Below are 18838 nucleotides of genomic sequence, written 5' to 3'. Positions count from 1 at the left end.
GGTGCTGCTGTGACCAGATGCTGTCTCAGATCGTTCACGGGTATTCCAGGGAGCGCCGCCTCCTTCAGCCTCTCTCGGAGGTGCAATGTTACCCAATAGCAGTCAGTTCTTGAATTTAATCACCTAGGGCATCCTGGGTATACCTCCATGCTCCGGAGGTCAGTATTCAATTAATGGTTAAAATGAGATAGGTAAAAACGAAATTCAGAGTTTAATCCACTGGAACATTGCTTAAAGCTAAGTAGTGCTTCACCTTCCAGGTTTTCCAGCACATGGCACTGGACTGGATGGAGTACTTGATTCTAATTTTTACTTTTGTTTCAAACAGAATAGGGGAAATGCCATTGAGTATACGAGCTAAATGAAAGAGAATACAAAAGCACTCTGGTGAGTGACTGATAATAGATGGGGGCAGATGCTTAGTCTGGTAGTAACTAAAACAATAATGTTCAATAGCATAAAATATGAGATATAAGAAGTAGGAAAAAGGAGAAAAAAATCCTTAAGGGAGGAAATCTTCTTGCTGAAATAAATAAAGCAAAATATTTTTTTTCTCTCCAATGTGGAAGTAAATAAATTCTTCCAGAGCCTGTCAATAAATGTTTGGGATGTTGGGACACTAAATGATAAACAAATGCTTACATGGAGTAATTTTACCACTTGCTCCATTAATTTACATTAATCATAAAACCAGAAATATTAATTAGAACTAGGGATAAAACCTTGTTCCTGCCAACATTTTTTCCTGTCTCAAGAAAGATTTAATATTAGCAAATATGACAGTACTAATTTTTCTGTTCTATTATGTAAAATAGGAATCTTTTACAGTTAGTGCATTGCACATAGTTTCAATTTCTATTTAAAATAGGTTTGCACAGCCTTCAGAGTTCATCTTCTTAGTAATCTTCTGTATCACCAGCACAGATAGCAAGTAAAGCGCTCTCATAATGCCCTGAAGCAAAATGCTGCAAGGAAAAAAAAAATCAACTTTTCTGTGACTATACATTTTCTGATTTTTTTCTTTTCTTGGTGTGTGACAAGGACTAGACTATTATAAGGTTTTGTAAAACACTGCACTTTTTTCATAAGGGTTCTAGGCAGAGATATTTTAAATTTCACTTTCCATGGCCTTTGCTCGGTTGCTTGGGCACCTAGAGATAATCTACCTTTGAAAGGCTGGATCTAATCTGTTTATTAATCCTCAAGTTCAATACCAAAAATTCATGAGCGGTTTTGTACAGTTGCTGCACATCTTGCAGTTGGATTATAGTGACATAAAAAAGGTAGTGTCCTAGCAAGAATCATTTTTTTGTACAATTAAACAGTTTCAAAGTTTTGTTTTAAGATACAAACCAGGAGTAGGAGAGGAACAGGGTTTGTGAAGGTACTACCTAAGCACAAGGATAAAACCAGATATTTATCTCATTTTTGCACAAAAGTGATATCACCTAGCCTTACAGGTCAACATGAAATAAGATGTTATCAAATAGTGTAGAAATCATTCATGCAAACTCTTGTTCAGAGCACACTGTCGTGCCCTGCTTATATACACATCTTGCATTGGGGAGGGATAAAATCACAGAGAGTGAGTTGAGAATTCACTGCTCACTTGCTCAAATCAAACTGAGGCACTGAAAATGCGCTATTGTTTTTACACCTTGCTTTTTGGTTTGTTTTGTTTTAAACCAAATGGTTAAACAGAGGGGCACAGTCTGTGTGATACCAGTGCTGAATATATGCAAAAGTTTGTGAAAACTTACTTTAATGTCATGGAAGAGTGATTTCCCGTATCTCTCTTTGTATCGCTGTCGTATGTTCATCAAGTCAATCTCACTCCTGGCTATGAGAATCCTAATAACTGTTTTATTGTGAAACCCAAAGTCCTACAATGAAAAAAGAAGATGAGAGGAAACTTGACAGTTGAACAATATGTGTTTGCCCATCTGTGTATGCTCCTATTAATGTTTAATAGATAAAGACAAGATCTACCCGTGTAGGATATATAAGTATATAGGGTACATAAGATATATCCATAAAGGTATCCTAGACTTTAAAGGAGTCTAAGCATGTAAGGGTTTTATCCTAGAGAGGTTTCATGTACTCAAATAATAGAATTCATGTTACTGAATAACAAGGGGTCCCCATATGCAAGTGATTTATCCATGCACTGAAACTTTTAAAAAAGGAAATTCTGGTGAACTTCTGTCAGTATTCTTAGGAATTCAGTTTGTGGGTAGTAGTTGTGGCTCTTGTTGTGGAGTCCATTCAAACTATAATGAGGCCAGTAATCTATTTCACAACAGCTGCTGCCTCATGTGAATTAAGTGAGATTTTTAACCATAGATTTAGAATTTACATAGCATGTGTTCAGATCTGTTATATTGATGCCTTAGATCTTGACCTTTGTGTTTTTCAAATCCTGTACTGCTTAGAGTGCAACCCTGTAGTTTCTTGGGGCCTGTTGGTTTCTGCTCTCTCAGGCTGGGTAGACATAACAAAAGCCTCTCCGGGCCTGCACTCCAAGGTCACCCACACCATCCTAGGCCCAAAAAGTATAATCCAAAGAGCTTCTAAGGAGGACAAGCAGAGGGGAACTTACATCATTAAACTGAAGCTTTAATTGGAGAATTAACCCTGATATGCAAATGAACCAAACCTATAAATGTGTGAAGAACTCGTGACCTGTCATCCATCTTGGGGTCCATCTTGGCAATAGCCTCTGGCTGCCAGGGCGTACCTTTGAAGGCCTTTCAAATAAATACCTATTTTATTCTTTTACTCCTGTCCAGTCTCTGTGTCTAGGAGGCCTCTTAAGGCATCAATATTGTAACTGTTTCTAAATAAATTTTCATAATGTAATTGTGTGAAGAATGGGGACATCTAGTGGCAATAAAAATAGTAAAAATAAATTGGCACTTTCACAAAAAATAAAAGAATATGCATGAAGTCCTACAAAGAAATATGACCATTTGTCTTTATGTAACATTAATTTATTATTTAATTTTTAGCCAAAAATATCTTATTTAATCTTATTAAATCTCTAGAGACAAAATTTAATTATTAAATCTCTAGAGACAAAAACTTACATAGTAAGAAAAAGGCACATTGAGTTCTGCACAGCAGGAGGAGTTACCATCCATAGGAAAAAAGTGTTCAATTAAAAAACAGTTGACAGTTACCAGACAGATATTTTTGAAGGTATCTAAGTAGTTAACCTTTTACTTTTACTGCTGAATTCTAACTGTTGCTTAGGCACTACTGCTTTGAAATTAATGTAGGTACCAACAGTTTTAAAACATGCAATCACACCTTAAAGATTGAAGAGACTGATTTGTAAGTACTTGTTTAAGAATAATCAAACAAAGAAAAAAAATAGGGAAGCTTCTTTTTATGACGTGGAGAAAAATGACTACTTACATGAATTGCATTATAAAGCCTGTAAGCAAAGTAGGAAGGCTTGTCACGAATGCAGAGAACTAGGAGAGAAGAATTGCAACAGGTAAACAGAAGATGATTATAAAATAATTTCTTTTGGCTCCTTGAAATATAAAGCTGGGTAGTGCTGTCCATGCCTCAGCTTAAAATTAAGCTACCAATATTCACTAATATAACTATATTTATAATTTTAAAAGTTTGGTAACTTGTTTTGGGTTGCTATTGCATTGGCAGGCCTATTAAATATCAGTGAATACACTCACATGTCCTATTTGTAGAAATATTTTTATCCCTATTCTATAAATGAAGGACAAATATATATAAAGCTTGAAATTTGTTTGTATACCACCAAAGTCTTGAAAACATAGCTGGTTATTTAATATGTGTAAAATCAGTTGGAAATGCAGTTATCATTAATCACACAAAATTTATTAGCAAGTAAAGTAGATACTAGTTCTGCTCAGTCAGAAGCTATTGCTGCATGGATACATTTTTAGATTTACACAAACATGGGAAAGTGGTTAAAATATTCTAATTATCTCTGAAAATTTTATTGCACAATATAGGAGATTAAAGGGGATAAAATATCAGAGAAATAATATTGTTAATGCACAAGAGATAATATACTAGATATTTATTAAGAGATTTCTGCTAGCGAAAACAATATCTTTACATTACCTATTGCAACCAGTAATTCTTGAAAGTATCCATCGTAACATTCATTAATGGCATCTACTATATCTTGCCCAGAGATATTTTGGAACTCCTGGAAAACTTGGGGGGGAAAAAAATTCTTGTTTTATTCTAGTTCATTAATAATCAACTTGCTATTTTGTTTTTTTTATCTTGCTTCTCCCCAGTACTATAACTATTGAGTTTATTTTTCCCCCTTATTATTCTCAGTGTTTCATTATGTTTATGTTCCCCAGGTCAGGCAACCTAAATGAGTAGCCTGAAACCTGACTTCCAGGACATTCTTCAGTCTACAGTACAAAACGAATGCATGCCGCATATCTAGCAACATCTGTTCATGAAACTTGTAAGAACATCACTAGTAAGACGGCTTCCTTGCTTGGCTTGGCTAAAACTGGCGAGATTCATGGATTGTGGCAAGAAGCCAGGACTTGCATGACATGCACTCTCGCTGCATCATGCAGGTATCCAGACTTGCAAATATACAGGGTGTGCTTTCACCCTCAGGGAAAGAGGAACTTTTTTTTCTGCTGACTACAAAACTTATGGAGGACTACTGTACAGGCAGAGCCCTCAAATCTCAGGGAGAGAGCAGAACATAGAGCAGGTATGTTAATCCTGTCATCATCAGCTGAATGAATTTGTTGATCCATGATAGCAAAGTAGTTCTATGCTACTGTTGGAAGCTGACATAAGAAATACAACTGGCTGCACAGTGATAAACTTGTCAGCAGACAGACTTTTTCCACTGCAGAGCAGAAACTCGAACTTGTCACCGGATACAATAGTATTCTTTTCTACAATGGAAGATTTGGATGAGCTCACATAAATTTCTTGCAATCTGTAGTTATGTCTGATTTTCTGTTTTAAATAAAAATGGCCCTTATGTTTCTGTGTTTATGTTCATTATGGGAGAGCAGATGTCAACACAGAAGTGCTCCCATCAAAAATTTCTATGAAACTTCTGGGGAAAAGCTTCAACACAGTAATGTATTTTCACATGCAAACATTTCTTGAAAACACTCCATCCAGCTCTCCCAAGGTGTTTTCCCTCCTAAGAGTTGCTTAGAGAAAATGAAAAAATAGTTAAGAAAAATCTCCCTCCTCCTGTTATGTCATGTGTAGACTCAGTGCACCTGTAGTATTTGCCTTTTTTTGGTCATGCATTCTTCTCTGGCTTATTAGGCATCCTGATGCCTGTCTGTTCTGTCGACAGCCGTCAGTAGTCATCAGGCAAAGTTCGGTTTTGCATTACTTCCAAATTCCCATTAACATCAGTGGGAGTCTGAGAGGTCCAACAGTTCACACTTAGGTTTCAGGCTAATGTCCTGCTGCACACTGACTGTCTTGGTATGCAAAGCATGACTTTCTTAGCAAGCCACATTTTTCCTTTCCACTCTATATTCAAACAGCTGAACTGCTGGATTACCCATCCACAACTGCTGGTGACTCCTGTTGCAGAGAATCATTTGCAGCATGTTTTTGTGTTCGCCTGTCTTCTGCTGACATGCTTCCCATAGAATCTAATATATCAGAAAAAGGGAAAAAACTTATAAAAAATATTATTAAAAAATTATTATAAAAATACTTTAAGTACGTCCTAAATCACTTTTCACCTTTTTTTTTTTTTTTTTAAATGTTTGAGAACGTCACATCTGAGCATATTTACCATTGCATCCTGAGCAGCTGTAGAAGGGTCAGCATATCCTTCCATCCTTGTTCCCTGAGGGAAAAAAGGGATACATTTTCTTCAAAAGTTAAATCGTAAACCACTGTAGGAATATAAAGTTCTCTGTATATGAAGCTATGTTGAATTTCTTGAGATAACATATATAGGCTTTTAGGTTGGATCAGTATGTTGCATGGTTGAATTTGCAAATGTAGAAAATATCTTCAAGTTGTCACATTATTTTATGTCTTAATTTTCTTTAATAAGAGGAACTCTGGAATGGTAAGCAGTCTTGTGAGAGGAAAAAGTGGGGAAAGTGGATAAACCTGTCCAATTTTAGTCCTATTTTAAATGAGCTTTTACCTGACCATCACAATCCCACCACCATTTTCAGAATTATGGATGTTATATTGTTTACTCTAATATGTAACTCCGAGGGGAAAACAAGGATAGGAGTTACATTTGCCATTCACTGATTAGTTCTTATCAATATGCGTATTACCAGAAGAATCTTTTCTCAATGTTTTTTTCTTCCTGCACAAACCATAGGAGCAAGCTCACCAAATAATGGAGATTTTGCTTGCTCATAATCATTGTCTAAAATGAAGATCCAAGACTAGGAAATTGTTTGACAGCTTTGATACACAAACCACAAAAGAATAATTCTAATTTTCCCATACATTTAATAGCTTTTCAGTTACACAAAACAAGCTAACTTCTTTAGTAAACACACTATGATCTGAATTACATAGTCAGAAAAAGAGATGAGCACACTACTTTTGGAATTGCTTTTTTAACCGTAGTCATCTTGTAAGGATACAAATCAGCCTTAGTTGCAGAACTCTTAAGAATCTGAAGCTCATGTAATTACTGCCTTAATAAAAGTGTTTGAAGCAATTAAGTTTAAAATTTACAGTCTTGTTACCTTATATGTGGAGAATTAAAATTAGATATTGGCTGTCAGCTTGTAAAATTACTTATTTGTAGTTCTTTTTTGTTAAAAATGATAGTTTACATTTTAATTAAATGGTGAGAATTTCACGCAGTGAAATTTCTAGTAGTAAGATAAATTATTTGAAGTGAATTATGATGGAATGACTGCATAAAATTACATACACAAGAAAATAAGGGAATAAAGACAGGGAAGTGAACAATAAAATAACTTTAGTAGTACTCTACATGAATCAAATGCCCAATTTCTCCAGTAACATATGTATAATTATGTTTTAAATTGTAGAAAATTATCTTATTTCAATTAATACCCAAAAAAAGAGAATTAGAATAAAATCTGTTTGTCTCAGACTAGAATATTAACTAGCCTGATTTTGAAACTCATTACTCTGTTAATTTCTTTAGGAAGGACCATACCCTATAACCTCTTAGCTGCCTCACGCTGAACATGAAAACCATAAATACAATACTATAGCAATTGAACAGTTTGCTCTGCATATGTGGAGCGTGTTTACTTCTCTCGGTAGTCTGATGTGTGTCATCAATCCCAAGATTTAATAGAAATCAAAGCAAAGGGTTTCTGCAAAAAATCATTAAAAGATGCATTGGAAATGTTGCATGGTTATAGATCTAGAAAGGGTATGTTTTAATGAAATAAAACTGAGTTTTAATATAAGATCATATCCAAGCATGAGTGATTCGACTAACAATCTTCAGAAGTATACAGTATAACTGAGTAAAGTTGAGATTTCCTGCAGCTCTTCCTTATCTTGAGAGAAATAGCAGATTTTGTTGGCTAAGAAATTGCTGATTTTAGGCCTCTTTATCAATATCTGGGGTATAAGAAAATAAGGACTAGTAATGTATAATCTGAGATTATTTTAAATTTGGTTCATTTGACAGGTAAAGTATGTCCCATGGCTTTAATAATTATGAGAGGTGATGTTGCTTAACCTCTAGCTCTTCATTTTTAAGCCAGAAAGAATTTTCATTATTAGGGAAAAAACATCCAGCATTAGAAAAAAATATTTCCTGTTTATAGCTTCTACTTTTGAAACATCTGTCTTTTTCACCTCAGTGAAGCCTCCTATTATTTTAAATTTGTGTAAGAAGTTTTTCCCCAGACATGCATGTATATAAAAATACAGATGCATCTTATGTATGCTGTTATCCCCTGGTGGCCTTTTTGTCATTATTTGTTACTCTGGTTTACAAAAGATTTTAAAGATAATGAGCACAGTGGCTACAATGAGAATGGGAGCTTATGATCTGAAGAGGATGACAACTTTGTTGTATAAATTACAGACTGGTGAAACTGCAAAAGTTGGTGTGTAAAAGTGACACTTCTTTGCCTCTGTGCAAGCATTTTGTGATTTAGCCTATACAATAGCACTAAGAGCATTGTATTTTAAGCAGTGAACTCTTTAGTTCTGTATTTCTTAGTCAAATGTGAATATATCTCTACTTTCACATAATGTTTGACTGGTTTATGGTATATTCTGATAACAGAGAAAACACATGCTTTTAAAAATGACAATCACATTTGTACATGCAAGTAGGCTCCTTTTGAGATGAGACATATGGAGCAAAGGGGCAGCAGTTGAATACCAAGAGGACTTTATAAAATAATCTGTTTACCTTTGTCTCCATCTGATAGCCAAAATCTAAGAGTAGATGAAGAAATTCCGTTTCTCTTCCTCATCAGCTTCCCTCCTGTCTCTTGTTCAAAAGTGCAGCCCTATTGAACTAGCTTTAATCACAGTCACCTTAAAATGTAAAGCTTATCAAATACTATCAAAAGTCATTATGAATCTTTTAGAAATGTAAGTCACAATTCTTGTTTTTACAGTACCTGAGCAAGGTTCATGAGTGTATCTCTGAAGTGACCTGACGTCTCAGAATCAATATCTTGTTGAAGATCAGTATTATATTCTAGGTTAAGCCAAAAACATATAATCTAAATCACAAATGAGCATGCTCCGAATAGTACAAGTGAAGATTATCAGATAAAGGATAAATAGGCTTCAAATACTTGTCCATTTTCTATTGTGTCTATTCCACTGTAACCTGGGCAGCTTCTGCAAGGACCTGGCTGTGGGGCTGGCACGTCTGTCTGGCCCTGCTGGGGGCCCTCAGCCACTGTTCCCCCTCACCTGCTCACCCACCACATTGCATCAGCCTTTTGTACACAGTTAATGGGAGGGGATGTGGAAGGGAACCAGTCAGTACTGAGGGGTTGTTTTTGTAGTTCTGGTCCTTCATGTGTGCTAATACGTCCACAACACACATAGTACAACTGCTACTGTACACTTGTTAAAAAACCTTACGCATTAGGTAGGCTTCTTTCATCTGGAAGATCTCCATATTTGATCTTGAGGCTAATATGTCAATTAGACATTTTTCTTCTATGTCTACTCCCTGTATGGAAAGAAGTAAATATGAAAAGATGTTGTGTAGTAGAAACCTCAATTTTTAGAAGAAAGCAATGCTGTCCTTATCAGAAATAACAAAATAATAGCAGTCTCTGAAGAGTGTACGTTTGCATAATCTACCTGTTTAAATTACTTTTGTAGTAAAACCCTGTACTTAATATATATTTCTACTTAATCTGAAGTTCAGCATGTACATTACCAAGTGGGAAATGAAGCAAGACTAGTGTTGACAGAAACATAATGGGAATAATTTTAGAGCTTAAGTAAGAATTATGGTTAGCTGAAAGAAATCAGATGCAAAAATTCAGCATACATCCCTAGCAAGTATTCAGGAAATCTGAAGTAGACATGAGCACAGCTATTATGTTGGTCTTCTATCTTCTTCCTTTTATTTAAAAATTTATTTAGGAACTCTACAGTCTGTAATGTCTAGCATAGAACTTGGTATTAAAGGAAAGCACCGTGGCCATTCATGCAGTTCTGCAAATCACTGTATTTTCCCACAGGGTTTGAATTAATTTTATAAACTTTAGTTGACATAAGATGTGGTCCATATGCTGCTTTTGATATGCACATGGATAGTGTTAATGAGTATTCTGCGTTTGGGATAATGGGAGAACATTAGCGCTCATAGATACGCATGGCCTGTTTTTTTTTACCTTGGCCATAAGAATCCAGATCAAGATAGACTACTGTAAGAAAGTTCAAGTTTGATCCATATTTAGGAAAAAATAAACTTTGGCAATATTATCAATAATGTTAATGAAAGACATGATTCCTTTGTTAGCAATGGTATTTCACAATCCTTCTAATGCCAACTATAATAAAGACAAAACAGTAGTTCTAAAGAGTGCATTGATTTAAATGTCTGAAGAACAAGAAAAAGCAGTTAACTTTTTTTTTTTTGGGGGGGGGAGGGGGACAGAATTCTCAAAATTGGTGAGATAGATCATCTTGCCCAAAGTCTTGTAATCTGTGTCTTACTTGTGACAGCAGACAGTAGCAAATATTCATAGAAGGAAAAGGAAAACAGTGTTGAACTCTGATATGCCTTCCTGTCTTTTAGGAGTTGGCAATTTAGGAATTTCCTGAAAAGGATTAGTATTTTCAATAGCCAACAGTCAGCCTGTTTTCAAAGAATTTATTGAAGTCCTTTATGAACTGATTTGTGTTTTTGGTCTCCACAGTGCCCTGTAGGAATGAATTTCACCATTTAATGACCTGATATTTGAAAAAATGTTTTTGTTTGTTTCAAAACTTCAGTTGTGTGAGGATTGAAGTCTCAGATCCTGGGAAGAAAAGGAAATATTTTCTTCAAAATGGGAAATCAGTTCTGTTTCAGTGGAGTTATCATTGCTTTTTCACAGAGCAATTTGTAAGTGTTTATGCAAAGACATGTTCTGCTAAAGAAGTATTGGTCTTTTGGGAGGTGGAGCCTTAGTGCATGGCACTGGCTGTGGAAATAAATTTGGTTTGTAACATACATAAATGCCTGCAAAAACGGCACCTTACATTTCCCTGTATACATATTTCTTCATTTACTGAGATTACCATGGGTGTTTTATGGCTTGTATTTGTTACATGTCAAGGATATTATTTATGCTGGTTTTAGCATACCAATGAATAAACTTGAAATAGCACTGTATTTCTGATGACTAGTGGACTATGCAATAGTACACTACTCCAGTGTACTAACTTTCAGTAGTTTATCCACCAATCAAATGTAAAAAAATTATTTAATGTACGTTTAGTACTCTAATTAATGACTGCAACTCTAAGCAGTTCTGAATATGAAGATTACCTTCAAGGCATGCCAAAGCTCGTGGGCATCATAGGAGGCAGGTGGATACATCAAGCCAACCATAACTTCTTTGAAGTGATGAGAGAGATTCTCTTTTAGGTCTGTTATTAGATCCTTGAAAAGGAAAAGAAAATGCACAGACAGGATTATCTCAATAATCACACTCTATTAAGACATCTTAAAAAATTATTGGTGCTTTTCTCTTCAAATGATTAAGGATAAACTGTTAAAGATGAATTCCAGCTAAGATTAAGTAAAAAATTATTCTTTTAAATAGTACATTCTTGTTATACTGGTATGGGCAAGATGAGTATAGATGCACAAGCCAGTAGACCACAATGGATTGTTGGTTTTCAGTTCATTAGAACAGAGAAGAAAATGCAGATGTTTAAGTGTAACTATTACTTAAAGTCTTGGAAAACTGAATATCACAGCAGAGTGTCTGTAGCTTCCCTTAACATATTCCCTGTGCGAATCCAAGAGAGGTAAGTGCCTTTGGAAGATGAATCTCATAAAACAAAAGTGATTTCTTGTGCTTTTTTCAGTGTTACCATCTGAATAATTTTAAAAAATCATCTGTATTGCTCCTAGTACATAAATTATTGTCTTTGGATTGCTGGAAGGTTATGTGCTTCAATTCAGGTATATTTTACATTCAAACTGAATTCACTACTTTTGATAGATGCTGGATTAATAATAAGGAACCCGTCTTTCCCCCCTCTCATGTTTCTCAGTTCTTTCTTGCGAGGTAGCTGAGTAATGGAACAGAGTTTCCTCCCCATTCTCCCCATTCCTGGTAGCATCCTTCAAAATACTGCAAATGCCAAAAGCTTGTTAGCTTACTATTGATGTTTCTTGTTTCTGATTGAGGACACTTGTGCAGTTTTTTTTTCTTTAGTGTTTTCTGTGCAGCACTAGACACCTGTCAGATATGTTCTGGTCTGTGTCTGAATTGAAAAGCATGCCAGAAACTGTTCCCATGATATACACTATTATGTTTCCAGAGCTGTATTTTTGCAGGCCTGTACTTTTATTTTGATACATTTCTGAATATAATTTATTTAATAGCTACAATAGCAGTGAAGGATGACATATGCACAGTAAAAATTAAATTTATGACAAAGAAACATACACAGTCTCCAGTGAATGCATTTTAGATTCATTTGACAACCACTAAATCACACAGGGAGTAGAAATTAATTCATTAAGACGTTTTACTTCTGATAACATGCCTGTGGGAAAATGGATTAATAATACAAATGGATGCTACTTAAAAATTACTCCTGCAATCAGAGCTAAGGGAAGTGAAGTACTGAAAATAAGAAAAGACAACTCTAAGTTGTCATTATTTAAATTTCCTAATCATCTTTGCTGTAAGAAATCCTTGAAGGCTAATTGTAAGAAGGAATCTTAAAACTTCTCTGTATGTCTGAATCAAGCAGCTAGTTCAGGGGTTTTTTATTCTTTTTTTTCATATTTCTCTCCTAATGTGTCCCAGTTTACATTTGTCTAATGAATGGGCATAGTGGCTACCATATTGAGCATACTGAAATGAAATAAAGAGGGCAGAGGATTGGACCAACAAGTTTACCATAAATTGAACTGAGAAGGTTAAAACTGCTGTTGCCTTGCCATGTCTCTTCTCTGTCCTGACGTGTTTACCACTCATAAACTGGGACTACCAAATGGTGCATTTGCTCAATGCAATATAACCAGTAGGACAAATTACAGCCAGGGAAATGCTGTGTGTGCTAAATTATCTTCCAAAGCGCAAACTGGAGCAACTCAAGGTAAGATGTATCATGTTCTTGCTGGGGTTTTTTTTTCAAACTGTCGAGACTATCATGATGTATCTTGCATTGTAAAGTGTACCTGGTGCTTAATGAATTCATTTGAATTAAAATTGTGGGTATATTGTAGTATGTTCCATGAATTTTAGAATACTCTGTAGCCAATTGCTGGAATATGAAAAGTTTGTTTGCCTTTCCCTTCTATTATTATTCATAGACTTAGAGACTGAGATTCTTAAAAAGGACATCTGAGGTTTTATTTGGCTTTTTTCTTTCTTCTAGATCTTTCGGTCTGTGTCCACTGGCTTAATACCACTTCAGGTTTACTCATATGGCTGAAAGAGGTATGAATTTAAAGGTGATATGTTTTCATGGGGATTTATTGATTTGTTTATATTTTTATTTTTCATTTGAAAAGGAAAACCAATTAGATCAGTGGCGAGCAAGTCAATAATTGTTCTCCATGAACATGAAATACCTGCATTCCTGAAGGACATTTGCCAATTCTTTAATACGAATCTTTTAAATATTTTCCCTTGCTAAAGTGGTACAGTTCATACACTCTAGAGAAAAGATTAAAACAAACCAGCCAGCTGCTATGGATGGAGTAGAGAAGGACTGTCCAGTGATGAAGGAGATAAATGAACACTTGGAAAGAATGGGCTTGGGTGCTTCACATCACAGGCACCTTTGGGTAGCTTGACATACTTTAGTTTTCCATAAGTAGGATTAAAACTCAGTGAGAAATATTGCATGGATAAACACTGAACTTGTATGGTTTGCATGTGTGATGGTAACCTAATAAATACCTCATAACAGAAAAAACAATTTTAATAATTTATGTGCACTGATTTCCATCATTGTCACAGTCTTTGGAAGGTGGATAGCTGTGATTCAGTTATTGTTCTTTTATGGTCTCTATAAAACATACTTGTCCATTCAAGGCTACATCTAAAATATCACAATTATTGTGTGTTTGATTTTTTCTAACAGTCCAAATAAAGTCATTGATCTCCTGGAGATGAGTAGCAACACAGGATCAACCCACTACACAGTTTAAACCCAGCTCTTTTTCCTCCAGTTCTAGGAGGAGGATATCTATCTCTGTGTATGTTTAAGAACCCGTATAACAAAATTTACATTGTTATATACAGTAAATATGGATAAAATACATTTTTTTAAAAAGTAACTTTTTATGTCAAAATTTTTTAAACACCTTTCAAAGATTCATAACTTTAACATTAAGCAGCTCAGATGAGTATTGCCCTTAGTGTATAGATGGAATTATATGGATCAAGGTGTGAAAATGTCAGTGCTTGGGATGTGAAAATTAATCATTATGTAAGTAAGATAAAAAGCCTGTAACTCTCTGTATGGTGTTTTTCTTTGGTTACAATACTATTTTATTATTTATTCAAAACTTGAAAAATGTATTTCATAACCTCCCAAAAGCACATAAAGGAAGAAATAAGTCTGTTCAGAAATTTTAGGTTGGTCAATAGAATAGAATGGACTGTAGAAGAAGGAACTTTCCCTGTCCTTTTCTAACTCTGTGTGTGGCAGACATACTTCTGTAGAAATGACAATCTGATACCGTCAGAGGTATCAATAGCCAACGAGCAAAGTTGTGTGTCAACGTGTTGTGCCAGCCAGCTGTCTGACAGGCTTGTGGTTCCAGTGACTGACCTGAGAGAAGGGCTGACAGCTGCACAGGAGGCAGGAGAGAAAGAAAGAATGAAAGTACAAAGTGCTTCTGTCGTACCCTGCTGTACATGTCTCTGTATGCCTCAGCAATCATGAGCCGCTGTGAGTTGCAACGCTGAGTTAGGATATCAATCAACACATCTTTTTCACAATCTGAAAAGGAAACAACACAGACTCTCAATTAACAACCTGGTGTTATTTACTTATATTTGTGATCGTTCGTGTTTTGTTTAAAAGCATTATACTAATTTCTTGAAAAAACTGATCAAGAGAATAATATCCCACTAGTATTTACCAACATCAGTTTTATTTACCGTGCTTGTGTATCTTGCACTTGCTGGTGTAATACCATCAAAAAGTGAAGCAGTCTGTTATTATCAGTTGCATCATCACCTCTCAGAAGCTCAATGGATTTGAAAGCATCAGTAAAAGAGATATGGGCTTTCATACAGTCAGATCTAGGCCCAGTAGCAGGATTTGTGGCAGAGCCTTGGAAGTCATACTTGTGTGTTCTGTTAATATTGATTAAATTGTCATTTGAGAATTAGGCATCTCTTTTATGGGGACGAAAAATTGCTGTTAGACCATTTGTTGAAAAACTCAAAGTTATAATTTCAGAGGAACAGTATAAAGTAAGTTATGAAGTTTTAAAAAATAGTATTTTTCCCCATTTCCAAGGGCATTTTATTGAAGGTTACCTATGGTGGTGTGCTTGGTAGCTAGAGCATACTAGTAAACTCCTATAATGAATCAGTACTATTGTTTATGAAAAATAATATTATTAGCACATTCAGAAAATTATTTCATAATTTTAAAATTGCTTTTGCATCCTAAGGGTTGGGATACTGTACATAATGGTTTCTTTTTACTTTTCAGAAAATAGTTATAACTAGGAATCTTTACAGCTTATATCATTTCTATAGTAAAAACTGAGAAGGATCCAGATCTAGGAGATATTATAAAACATAAACATAAATCTTTATTCACTTGTGTAGTACTACTGGTATCAGTGGGACAACATATGTGACTGAACATGCTCATAAGAATTAATGCCATGTGCAGGACTGAGAGTCAGAGTGTCAGTGCCTGTAAAGGATATGGTGACTTTATCTCCTCTGAAGCTGAACCGTTTATTTTGTCAATTGTCCTTTAAATCACAACTTTGTTCCATGTACTTTGATAGGAAGATTAAAATTAAGGTTAATTTGCTTGTACGTAGAGTATTAAATGAAGAATATAATCTCTATATTTTCATGTTAGCAACATTACCTTAAAAGTACGGTTTGAAGCGCAGGAAGATATTTAAAGCTTTTCACCTGTAGCCAATTTAATCATAAAGATACTTCAGATCCCCCTTGATGAATAATGCTTATTGTGGTTCATTCGACATTAAGTCTGAGTCCTCACATTTTCATTAAAGAAACTGAAACCAGAATGAGTGATTTGGTGCTGTACAATCTTGTGAAAAACCCAAGGGGTATGAAAGCTCTGATACAGAAAACAGTTTTAAAGTGAGGAAAACATTTAAGATAGTAAAAAAATCGATCAGTATTTTGACCCTCAGCAATACCAACAAGGTTAAACAGGAAAATACAAAAATCTGAACAGAGAAAAATGTTTTTGTGAACAAAAGGTTTTTGGAACAAACACTGAAAGCAAAAATTGCAAAGATAATGAATTCTTTAAACTTTCTACTCCATTTATTTTTATTACTTATGACTGATTAAGAGACTTAGCAGACCTTGGTAGCAGTTATTTGTTGAAGTGACAACTAAAATATTTTCATTTCTTGGCCCTCACTCTAGTGATGTAACACAGAATTCTGTTTTCTTTTTCTTGTTTTCTCAATGAAGTGTTCATTACTGTAAGTGTTGGTATGGATTTTAGATTAATCTTGATCAATTCATAGTTCCTGCAAATGCAAATGTTTTATTTGGACATCATCAGTGTGACTTACTGTGATTCCTTGAAGAATCTGCAGACAGGTGGTGACACTTAATTTTATGAGTTTTTATTTTGCCTAATGCTTGTTGTTTTATGGGGGCTTTCTGAGAAAGAGGAAATTGGTGTTAGAATTGGTCAAGATACTCACTAATTCCCTGTAGGGCTCCTCCTAGCAACTGGGCATCCATTATAGGGTTAAAATTTGGAGCAGGAAGAATCGTTCCTTGTGTCTACAAAAGGAAAAAGCAGACTTTAATTGATATGTTTAATATTTTTTACATGGTATATGTAGTTCTGTTGAAAACCAACAATCATAACTTTAAATTTTCTTTGCTTCATGGGGAGCAGGATGTAAAGTTTTTAATTATGAAACAGAACTTAAACTTGCAGTTAACCCTGGAATGTTAGAGAAAGTTGCCCCTAGCATGAGTTAGGCCTGAATAGGAAAACAAATGATGAGGGTTTACATTAAAATGTAAATTTTAATTTTAATGTCTATCCCTTTGCTAAACTTTTTAAAAAATATTATTTTATATTTCAAAGTTAATCTATGGAATCCCTGACAGTCTTCAGTATTTATTCCTCATGGTATTTTTAATTTGAAAGGACTAGTGAGAAAATGATGAGTGAGATCTGTAGGTTGGGTACCAACCTAGTGATTTATTAAAGCGATGGTGTTACTGCTAAGTGTGAGATAGTTTTGATATATGCGATGTAGAAGGCAGCACCATTTTCTGCTTGCTTTGAAACTGATTAAATTACTGTCAGCTCACTCTCAGTGATACTTTATTTCATGTATTTTTTCTTATTAAGAAATCTGTGAATAATAAACAGAATTAATTTTAATAGAATCACAGACCAATAGAAACAGAAGAAAACAACTGAGGTTGACAGACACTTAGCTCTGTCTCCTGGTTAACCTCTTTAGTTCATCTGAGAATTTTATCTGCTTTACCTGATGTACCAACTGTGAAGGTTCTCTTTTATGATGATTCCTGGACTTGGTCAGAACATCTGATTAAAATGACACTGTTAACTTTATATTTACATTTCAAAGAAAAGTGGGATATGTTTTATAAATATGAATGGGGTATTTTTACAAATACTTCCTAGAATCAGGACTTACATGGATTACACTAATTAATTTGCTTGCTTGCTTGCTTGCTCTACATACACTTGGAAGTCTTTTGTACATTGTGCCTTCAGTAGTAATGACATACACTTAAGTTTTGTGCATAGCCACTAATCGCACTTGTCTGGCTTGAAATCTAAGTAGAGGAATTAAAAAACACCAAACAAGAATTGTATATTTTAGATGAGAAGGAAAACACCATTTCTTGATACATTTGATCACTACTTTAGACCCACCAAGCAAAAGTAGGAACGAATTGTCTGTGGCTAAGTGAGAAAAAGTACATAGCCAGAAATTTCAGATTTTTGGAGGAGTTACTTTAAAAAGTACTAATAGGGCAGCATGCCTGTACACAAAAAGTACTTATCAATAGACAGATGTCTTTCTGCAGTTTGTTCATCATTTAAATACAAGGTCCAACTTTTACAACTGAACATGAAGTATGTTTTCACTCATAAACCAATTGGGAAAATGCTGAGAGAAAAAATGATTTGGAAATAGGGAGATAAATGTTGGCCACAGAGGACACAGTGACACTTAAGCCAATTTTTTTGGATTGATATATGTTCCTGTATCTGAAATAAATTGCATACTCATCCTTAAGATATGCTCCATCCCATCTTCCTTTGTCAGTGTGAGAATTGTCTGGGTACCCTGGGCCTCACTTGGCACTTAATATAAATGTAGGATAGGGATCCACAGATATTAGCTTCAGAAATTGAGTTCATAATAGCCCTCACTGGTCAGAAGGGTGGCGGTGAGGAGAAGAGAAAATGTAGGAAGTGTGCACTTATTTGAATCTAATTTTAAATACAGGTGATGACTCTTCATCTCTGCATCAGCTTTGTACAGGCTCAGTTCCCGTAAAGATTGGTTATCTCAAAGTGTTTCCTTTCACACATCCAGGTTGGTGTTGTCACAAAATTAACAGCTAAATCACTGATCTTTTCAGTGTTTATGATATTTGCACTAAAATCAGACATAAGTAGTTAACTCAGCAAATGCTTTAAGAATGGATTCCTGCATAGTCCTTGGAGTGAAACATTAGCAAAAGTGGTTTTCAAAGCATGTATCACCTCTCAGTCTGAATGGAGGTAAGTATTAATAATTTCTGAATATATATCTTTATTCATGAAACAGTCAAATAAGAAAAGGACTTTGCATGAATGCATAATTGCAAAAATATAATGGAGGAACTGGTCATAGAAAAGACAGTTTTGAATATACAGATTTGCAGACTTGTAAGTTTTTTACCAAAAAAGGCAACACACCATTTGTGATGTATCT

General features: G+C 34.9%; 1 protein-coding gene across 1 annotated transcript; it reads right to left on the bottom strand.

Moving 5' to 3' along the window:
* Positions 1-750: 750 nt before the first annotated feature.
* On the bottom strand, positions 751-16640 carry ANXA10 (annexin A10). The gene is made up of 11 exons (XM_019286958.3): positions 16568-16640; positions 14534-14628; positions 10982-11095; positions 9076-9166; positions 8601-8680; positions 5798-5851; positions 5558-5651; positions 4114-4209; positions 3418-3476; positions 1761-1883; positions 751-965 (listed from the first exon to the last, which is right to left on the bottom strand). The coding sequence occupies exons 1-11, from the start codon at positions 16605-16607 to the stop codon at positions 897-899; spliced, it is 915 nt and encodes a 304-aa protein (XP_019142503.1). The 5' UTR covers positions 16608-16640; the 3' UTR covers positions 751-896.
* Between the last annotated feature and the right edge of the window lie 2198 nt (positions 16641-18838).

Source organism: Corvus cornix, chromosome 4, assembly GCF_000738735.6.
Source record: "Corvus cornix cornix isolate S_Up_H32 chromosome 4, ASM73873v5, whole genome shotgun sequence".
In the NCBI taxonomy this organism is placed as follows: Eukaryota; Metazoa; Chordata; class Aves; order Passeriformes; family Corvidae; genus Corvus; species Corvus cornix.
The sequence above is the reverse complement of the archived record's forward strand: the minus strand, read 5'-3'. Positions and strand labels throughout refer to the sequence as shown.